This window comes from Mchenga conophoros, linkage group LG23 (assembly GCF_057382185.1).
Source record: "Mchenga conophoros isolate Kocher_MC1m ecotype Shallow Benthic linkage group LG23, M_conophoros_male_GT1.1, whole genome shotgun sequence".
In the NCBI taxonomy this organism is placed as follows: Eukaryota; Metazoa; Chordata; class Actinopteri; order Cichliformes; family Cichlidae; genus Mchenga; species Mchenga conophoros.
In genome coordinates, this window is record NC_140547.1 from 18,598,459 (window position 1) to 18,608,329 (window position 9,871).

The following is a 9,871-nucleotide window of genomic DNA, read 5'->3' on the forward strand; positions in this document are numbered from 1 at the left end:
CCGGGGGCCGACCGTGCGGACGGCAACGGCGGCGTGGAAACAAGTCCGGGGGCCGACCGTGCGGACGGCAACGGCGGCGGCGACGCGGAAACAGTTCAGGAGGCCGGCCGTGCGCGAGGCAACGGCGGCGGTGAAGGAGACGACGGAGCAGTTCAGGAGGCCGGCCGCGCGGGAGGCGGCGGCGACGACAGCGCTGGTCCGGGGGCCGGCCGCGCGGAAGGCGACGGCGGCCACTCGGGCGATGACGGCGCAGTTCAGGGGGCCGGCCGCGCGGAAGGCAGCGGCGGCGGCTCTCCAGTGTCAGGCGCACCGGCCGAGGCCCGGAGGGCACAGGACCAGTCGAGACGGGACCAGGCGAAGCACAGGCTGAGGAGGCTGCAGCAGACGAAGACTCTGAGGAGGCTGCAGCAGACGAAGACTCTGAGGAGGCTGCAGCAGACGAAGACTCTGAGGAGGCTGCAGCAGACGAAGACTCTGAGGAGGCTGCAGCAGACGAAGACCCTGAGGAGGCTGCAGCAGACGAAGACCCTGAGGAGGCTGCAGCAGACGAAGACCCTGAGGCCGGGCCAGGCGGAGCTGCAGAGGCTGAGGCCGGGCCAGGCGGAGCTGCAGAGGCTGAGGCCGGACCAGGCGGAGCTGCAGAGGCTGAGGCCGGACCAGGCGTAGCAGAAGCACAGGCAGAGGCTGGCCCAGGCGATGACGAAGCGGTCGCAGATGGCGGCTGGACAGGCTCCTCGGGCCCTCCAGCTGATGCGGCGTGAGGCTGAACGGGCCCCTCGGACCCTCCAGCGGAGACGTGAGGCTGAACGGGCCCCTCGGACCCTCCAGCGGAGACAGGAGGCTGAACGGGCCCCTCGGACCCTCCAGCGGAGACAGGAGGCTGAACGGGCCCCTCGGACCCTCCAGCGGAGACAGGAGGCTGAACGGGCCCCTCGGACCCTCCAGCGGAGACAGGAGGCTGAACGGGCCCCTCGGACCCTCCAGCGGAGACAGGGGGCTGAACGGGCCCCTCGGACCCTCCAGCGGAGACAGGAGGCTGAACGGGCCCCTCGGACCCTCCAGCGGAGACAGGAGGCTGAACGGGCCCCTCGGACCCTCCAGCGGAGACAGGGGGCTGAACGGGCCCCTCGGACCCTCCAGCGGAGACAGGAGGCTGAACGGGCCTCTCGGACCCTCCAGCGGGGACGAGGAGGTGCTGGCCGGGCTCACTGGAACCCCCAGCGGATGAGGCAGATGGCGGCGTGGGAGCCACGGAGTCCTGGATGAGCTCATCCGAGCTTCCAGCAGGAGCTGATGTAGAGCCAGAGAGGATAGGGACCCCGGGCTCAATGTTAAGCTGGCTAAAAAACCGCACTGCTACGGGGAACTGGGCCAAAGGTTCAGGTGCGAGCTGAGCTGCTGGACACACGGGGACCTGAGCTGCTGGACACACGGGGACCTGAGCTGCTGGACACACGGGGACCTGAGCTGCTGGACACACGGGGACCTGAGCTGCTAACGGTGGAGAAGTAAATGACTGCACAGGGGACTGAACTGATGTCTGTAGTAACGGTGGTGGTGAGAGTGGAGTAGGTGGTGGAGTTAATGACTTCACAGGGGAATGAACTAGAGGTAGTGACGGTTGTGGTGCTGGTGGTTGAGTGGGTGACTGTGCTAAAGGAGACTGCACTGGGGACACTGGAGACTGCACTGGGGACACTGGAGACTGCACTGGGGACACTGGAGACTGCACTGGGGACACTGGAGACTGCAGTGATGGTTGTAGTGGAGGTGTAACGGGTGAAGGAGTGGCTGAAGTGGCTGTGGGTCGGACGGCTAGTGGCTCAGCTACAGGGTATGGTAACGGCAGGGCTATGGGTTGAATGACTGACTGAGTAGCAGCCTGAGTGGCTGGGTGTAGTGACGGTTGTGGTGGAAGAGAAACAGGTGGTAGTGTGGATGATGGAGCTAAGGGCGACTGAGTGGCAGACCGAACTGATGACTGAAGCGACGGTGGCGGCGAGGGAGCTAACTGAGCTGCGGGTGGCGGCGAGGGAGCTAACTGAGCTGCGGGTGGCGGCGAGGGAGCTAACTGAGCTGCGGGTGGCGGCGAGGGAGCTAACTGAGCTGTGGGTGGCGGCGAGGGAGCTAACTGAGCTGGAAGTAGCAGCGAGGGAGCCGACGGAGCTTCTGGCAGCACAGAAGGTGAATTAGAAGGCCGAATGTCCGGCTGTGGGGTGGCGCGTCGGCGGCGTGAATGCCGTTTCTTTTTTGATGATGGCTCTGACGGGCCGAGCGGCTCCGCATCCGGCCCTTCAGGCAGGTGGGTAGTAGCAGCTGGGGGATGAAGGTGGAGCTCGTTGCGGATTAAGTCCTGTTCGAGTGGGTGGAGCGCACTGAGTAGCCAGGGAAGACCAGAGATTAAACGCTGTAGTTTGGTTTCCACGGCGCGGCGAAATTCCTTTCCCTCATGTTCGAGCCACAGATGCAGGAGTTTTTCCACGGAGTAGATAATGTCCAGACGCAGTTCTTCTGGTGGGTTGAGTGCTGCTGGGTCCATATCTGGTGACGTCGTACTGTCAAGGCGCGGCTGTGTGGCAGGCAGGAGGAGGACCCAAACGCAAAACTCACAGACACGGAGATGAACTCAAAATCACAGCTTTAATGCTGGAGTGGCAGAACATAGGAAATACAAAACTAAACTGGGAAAAGTAAACTAACATACGCAGAGACACAGGGAGATCCACACAACATGAGGGACGACGTCACAGAGAGCACAGGAAAACACAGGGCTTAAGTACACGGGGAGTAATCAGGGAATGGGCCACAGGAGGGAGACACAGCTGGGAGCAATAAGGCTAACGAGACAGGGGAGAGGTAAAACTGAACACACTGACATGAGACATGAACTTTCAGAATAAAACAGGAAACTGACACAGAGAATCAGACAGGACACTGAACATGACAGGCAGACTCATGAGCAGACACAATAACACCATGGACAGACAGAGGGAACACAGAGAAGTGGGAGCAGGCAGGCAAAGAACAGAAACCTAACAAATGGCAAAATCACAACAGAATACACACTCGGAATGAACAAAAGCATAAGGAAACACAAAACACTGAGTCCTCAGACTCAGGACCATGACAGAAACCAGTTTTGTCAGGATGAATTAAGAGGGGGGTTATTTTCTCCAGTCTCTTTGAGAGAGCTTTGCAGATTATTTTAAGGTCTACATTTATAAGGGATATTGGACGATAGCTTGAGGGATATACAGGGTCTTTGCCTGGTTTTAGCAGGAGATTAATGTTTGCAGAATTCATATTTGATGGAAGTCTGCCCTTTTCTTTAATTTCCAGCAACGTTCTGTAGAAAACTGGTGCTAGAATCGACCAGAATTCTTTGTAGAATTCTGCAGGAAAGCCGTCTGAACCTGGAGCCTTATTATTGGGCATACTTATCAGGGCTTCCTGGAGTTAACCTGGTGTCAGTGGTGAATCCAGTGCCATTGCTTGAGTGTCCAATAATTTTGGAAGAGTTATGTTGTCCAAAAACTGATCAATTTCTTTTTTAGATGGGTTTATTTGTGTTGAATACAATGTTTTATAGAAATCCCTGAAAATGTTGTTTATTTGTATCGGTTCCAACCCGTTCTCACTCCCAAAGCGTAACATTTTACGCTAGGTGACAAATCGTCACCATATTACGTTTTCGGCTACCCACCACGTTCCTAAATGACGACCTCGGAAAAAGAGGAAATATGAGAACCGTCTGGACTGAACCTACACATGTTCGCTCTTTTTCTTCAAATCGCTTAGAAACACGCTATTTAACATCATTAAAGTCCTGGTTAAGGTCAGGAATAAGGTTATGGTCAGGGCTAGGGATAAGGTTAGGTTTAGGGCTGGAATACAGGTCTGGAACGTCTACTACCGCGGGAGCGTCATTGCACTGGATTCCAGCCATAACCCGCCGCGTACCATAAGAACGCCGAAGGTCTCCTTTCGCGTTCCTCAGGAACGCCGCGGGACGTGACAAAACGTCCACATGTTACGCCTCGGGAGTGAGAACGCTCTGATCGGTTCATATATTGTGTTCCCAGATGAATCTTGAACAGCACATATAGTTGTTTTTTCTTTATTTATTTTTAGCTGGTTTGCTAGAAATTGACCGGATTTATTACCATGTTCATAATTTTGTAAGCGTAGTCTTTGTACTAAGAATTTTGTTTTTTTATCAATTATCTCATTTAATTCTAGTTTTGTTTTGCGTATTTTGTTCAATGTTTCCTGATCTTGGTGGGACGCGTAGGCTTCTTCTAGTGATTTGATGTTTTTTTCTAATTCCTGAATATTTTTGTTTTCTTTTTTCTTTTTATGTGATGAGAAAGAAATTATTTTACGTTTTAAACTCATATAACCTCTCTGACACCCTGTGTGTTTCCACACCTGAACGCGCATGCGCACACGCACGAAACCGGTCAAACGGGTTGTCAAACCGGTTTGGTTTGCCGCCATATTGGACTAGTGCCATTGTATTACTACTCATGGACTTTTGATTTTTTATTTATCAGGGCTTTGGATGGAATTTAGAATGTTAACAATGTTTTTATTGATGTTATTTAAGCCTTAAGGTGGTCTCAGAGGCATTTAAGGAGACCACTTTGTGGTCACTTTGCTACTTTTTTAAAGCCTCCTTAATTAGCTCTGCAACAACTACAACCCTAAAACCTGATCAAGAACCTCTGGCAGAGAGTATTTGACATTTTACACATTTTGAAGACCTCTGTGACCTTTCACTCACATTTAGAAAATGTTAAAACTCTGTTACTCTCCTCTGAGGTTAATCTCTTCCTCAGCAGGATGTTTTCTTTCCACTCTGATACTCATCGCTAGTAATGGCTCTCGTTTTTCAGAGTTGCCGTTTTTTTAATATGGAGCTCATCATCACTGTGAGGTCCTGCAGACTTTGCCCTCTCTCACAACTCAGCTTTCACAATTCTTTAATTCACAAAATTAAAGCTCCTGTTGTTCTTGAGAGGAAAAATACTTGTGACAGATAGTTTACCTGCTCTGCAAAACACCTCCATCCTTTTCACATCTGCTGCCTGATGACAGAAATAAAAAGCAGCTGTGATTTCACATTTTCAGGATGTTTCATTGGTTGCTGATGAGCTGTTTGATTTCCTGATTAGCTTTGGTGACAATAAAATGTATCTAAATTTACAAAATCCACCTTTGAGTTTGGATGAAATACCAGAATTATAGCTGGATTCACGAACATTGAAGGGTGTTAAATCTGAAGCAGTAACATGATTTGTTACAAAGCAATAAAATTTTTCTGATCACAATTATAGGGTTTGCTGAGTCTGATCTGATTTTTGTATTTACTCTAAATTGGACTAAGCCTGTATCTGGTGCACTGTAACTTTTAACTTGCGACTTGATCAAAATGCTAAAGATCCTGGTTAAAAACTATTATTCTGATCAGTCCTGATGAGAAACATTAGAGCATGTTTGATACATTATCTGACTAATATTATGGCTTGCTGTGTAATGCAGCCCATTTCAGAGGTTTGTGCTTTGGTTTTGGTGAGTGAAATTCTTGTGTTTTATGAGTCTGTTGGGCCTCGGTCACACAGGCAAGAGACTGGTAGGTAACAACCCTGGCAACCCTGCGTTTGTGATACCCACTAATGTGTGATCACATTTATGTGAATTAATTTAAGTAATTTCACTTTCAATGTAAGTGATATTTCCATTTGGGAATGCCCTAAATGACTACAGTAATTTTAACAGGAAACTTGGTAACTACCCTGGGATATTTGTAGCGGACGCTCCATTTTTGTACCAGTAGGTGGCAGTGTGAGACCATGGTTTGGCCTGTTGTTAGCAGCCTGACGCGAATGCTCTGCGCTGTTTTCTCATAATGGCGGAGTATTCAGGAAACAGCAATCCACGTCTCCCTGTCTGATCATTTCTTTCCTGTTTACAGGTTTGTATCGTGCCCGAAATAGAATATAATAGCAATCACATCCATTATATAGCGTAGATTAACCATTACGGTTGGAAAGTGAAAGCGTACAACATTGTGTAGTACAGTAAATTAGACTTTTGTAAATATTTGTTTACGGCTTGAGCAGCATGCTATGGTTAGCATGTTAGTTTGGGTCGCACACCTCCTATGCTCTGTGATGTTAGTGATCGGCTCCCCCGTTATTCTGTATTGTTTTAGTATCTTGTTTTCTGCCATAAAGTGTTTCCGTGAATTCAGTGCACATGTCAAGATGGTGCTGATTACACCATTCTTTCAAACTATTTGAGATTTATAGATTTGTCCTGTTGGAATTCATTTTGAACCAAGTCTTACAAGAAAATTGGTCATATTTATAACATTGGAATGTGTTAATTCTCTTTAGTCTAGTTGGTAACAGTTGGTAACACATATGGAGAATGTGTGAGCTATGTTAAGAATAAGTAAATACACAGTTGTAATACTGTAAAAGTAATAAAAGGAGTGCATAATTGTGAATTTGAATAAATAATGGTGGAGTATTCAGGAAACGGCAAGCCACGTCTCCCTGTCTGATCATTTCTTTCTGTTTACAGGACACATATACAGTTGTCTACAGGTGCTGCCACCCGGTATCTGTAACACGTTGCAACAGAAAAATGTTTGTGTATTCCCCAACTGGTTGGCTGGAGGTAAAATTGTTTAGCAAGTGTTATTAGATAAGTTGGTGTTCCATGTAAACTACTGAGAGAAACTCATGAGTAGATCTGTAAAAAAAAATTAGCATTGCTTCTAGTAAAAAAGATTTAAAATAGAAAATCTAATACCAAAGTAAAACCAGAGACTCAAAACTGTCACGCTGGACTCTAATTTAGGACTCGGGACTGAGAGTACAGCTTTTGATGTATATGACCTCCTCCACCTTGCATGAATGTCAACTTTATATCCAGTAACATGCTACCTAGGAAAACATAAAGTCTCCACAAAATTCAACTTAGGATGCAGTTTATTTGAACAGAAAGACCATTTTTAGTAAAGTCAGTCACAGATATCGCTAATCTGAAAAGTAATGAAGTAAAACAACAAATTAATTTATACATTCCAATATATATTCTTTTTAACTCACAGAGCAGTTAATGTAAGCTAACTTCTCTGCTTTATACTGCATGAACAAAGGCTGTTACAGCAATCTCTACTAGTGACCTCTGAGGCACAATTTCTTCTGGTGGAGTTTCTAATTTTTTCATTTCCTTCAGTCCTTTTGCAACACATCAATTTGGAATTTAACTATCTCACATCTTGAATAAGACTTACTCTGAGTTTCTGGAGCTCTCATTAACATGTTTCTATCAAGAACTCCTGGAAAACTTTAGAAAGTAAAAGAGTTCCTGCAGCTTTTATTCCATGTGAAACGATCGAGTTGTGACCTGTAGTTCTCGGCTAGTTTATGCACAGTTATGTAACTTCTGTCCTTCATGAGCTTCACAGATCAAAGTTTTGCAAAGTCTCAATAGAGTCCACACGAGTGACCTCATTTCCTGACTTCTCAGCAGGTTCTACTGGTTTCAGAAAACAGGACATTTCACTTCATTTTGGATTTTTTAAGGTCTTGGTTTCATGAACATATAGGGGTCTTGTTACCTTTTTTTTTTTTTTCCTTCGCTCCATTTAATGGATAAGGGTACTTTGGGGTTGCTGTATCTGATTGACTCTTTTGGATAGAACATTATTAGGATTTTTTGTTGAACTGTTTATAACCATACATTTTTCAGCACAGCATTTTGGGCAAAAATTTCACTGTGAGTCATATGGCTACCTGATGGCTGGACTAAAATGCTGCACATTTGTACACGCCAACCCTTTTAATAAACAATTATCCATTTTTTTGTGCAGAAACCTTTGTTCACCAGTGTTCTTCTTTGTCTAAAATGAAATGTTTGAAAGTTTGGTCAGAAGAAGCACATGAGAATAACTGACTTTTTGATGAAAGTTTTCACTTTAACAATAAAATAAGCCCCTTTTGCTGCTGTAGATGACTAGAGTTTAAAGAAGACATTTTCTGTTTTCAGTCATTTATATCTGGCAATGGGTCTCTGGTTTGCAACCTCACCTCCCATCCAAAACAGCCTTATGGCAATATGTGAAAATGCCATGAAAAGTGAATATGTGTACATGGGCACAAATTGTGTTTGTTTTCATTACAGTCAGCACAACTTTGAAATTGGGGGAACGTTTTATGTCTACGCTATCCATGTTTCTGAGAGTCTTCTGAGCTGATGGTGCAACAAAGAGAACTTTTTAAAAAATGCCACGTTTTGAATTTTCACCCAATTCATGAACTTTTTTTTAACTTATGTGAGATGATTTACTGCCTACAACCTGCAGCAAATCACAAATTAAGTGTGATTCAGTAATTAAAATAAAGCGTGAAGTTATTCAGTTGAATGTGGAACTCCAAGTGTCCCTCATACACTTCAAGATGTCCAATAGATTAGGTACTTCACAAACTTCAATGTAATTGGATTTTCTATGCAAAAACTGGGAGAAATGAGGAAAGTTAGGAGAGAAACAGAATTAGTAAGAAAATGCATGTCATTGATTGAATTAGAAAAAGCACAAGTAGAAAGCTTACAGTAGAGGTGGGTCACAAAGTAGCTTGCAGCAAATGTAGATGGGCTAAAGCGTCTTAAATAAGATATTCTTTATGAGATTTGCAAAGTAGAAATGGATCTGACAGACTGTCCAGTCCATGGTCTGTCAGAAATGATTTATTATTTATTTGGTCCTAAATCAATAAATATTAGTTTGTCTGTGATAGAATCCACATAAAACACTAAAGATTTCCTGGTAGTCTCCTTGAAAATGATTAAAAGATTATTTTCCTGATCACTAAATGGCTGATTAATTGTATAATTATTCAGTTCTACTTGTTTTCTATTAAATGTGAGCCTGATAAGTACCCTCATTAGTAGCTGAAATGATACTGAGCTCTACAAACCTGCGGATGTCTGTTTCTTTCTTGTGATTTCTGTTGGAAATGTTTCTTTCTTTTTTTTCTTAACCAAATGTAAACTTGAAAAACCTACTTTTGTTTACTAAAGACATATTGAAAACTTGCAGGATGTCAAATGAAAGTGAAAAAGTCTGGAGAGTTGCCATGTTGTTTTGGGGGCTCTGAAATTACAAACTGTAGCAAGTTCAAAATGATTTTACAGTCTCTCACGTTTCGCTGCAAAAATTCTTGTTTTACGAACATGCAACACGTTTGTATGCAGCTACAACTGTGTCTGAAATCCCTCAAAATGCATGCAGCTGCCTTCTCTCACGCTTCTCGCCTTTCCTGCTTAAAACCAGAAAATCTCAATTTCCTGGAGATCGAGGCGAATGCAGTGCTTCTTTTCTCAGATCAAGTCTGGAGCCTGATGCGATGCCATGCGAATAAACAAAAATCACAACAGAGAAGCAGAGTTTGTGATGAAAATGCTCCTTTGTCCTAACAATTCTGAACACTCGTAGGGGAAAAATCCAAAGGATTCAACCAAAGGGCTTCAACCACAAGGTCATTAAAATATTACAAAACAGAGTATCCAATTTACAGAAGCAAAAAATAGCAACATAACTAACGACACAAAATAACTCGATAACAATGCAAAAAAAAGTATTAGATAGTGAAAGGTAAAAACAGAACAAAAACAATAGCAAAAAGCACCAACATGAAAAAAAATGATGAAAAACACAAATAACTAGCCTCACTTATATAAAAAACACATCCACTGGCTTGGTACACAAACCACAGCAGGTCAAGCGCTGTCTTTCTAAACGCAGAAAGCAACATCACAACAAATAAAAACAATGCAATATAACACTTATAAACAAGAA

General features: G+C 44.9%; 1 protein-coding gene across 1 annotated transcript; it reads right to left on the reverse strand.

Annotated features, from left to right (window-relative positions):
• Nucleotides 1-300: 300 nt before the first annotated feature.
• On the reverse strand, nt 301-2,541 carry LOC146546982 (uncharacterized). Its single transcript, XM_085264041.1, has 3 exons — nt 797-2,541; nt 542-615; nt 301-391 (listed from the first exon to the last, which is right to left on the reverse strand). Exons 1-3 carry the CDS (start codon nt 2,537-2,539, stop codon nt 301-303), a joined length of 1,908 nt encoding a protein of 635 aa, XP_085120167.1. The 5' UTR covers nt 2,540-2,541.
• Nucleotides 2,542-9,871: the final 7,330 nt, after the last annotated feature.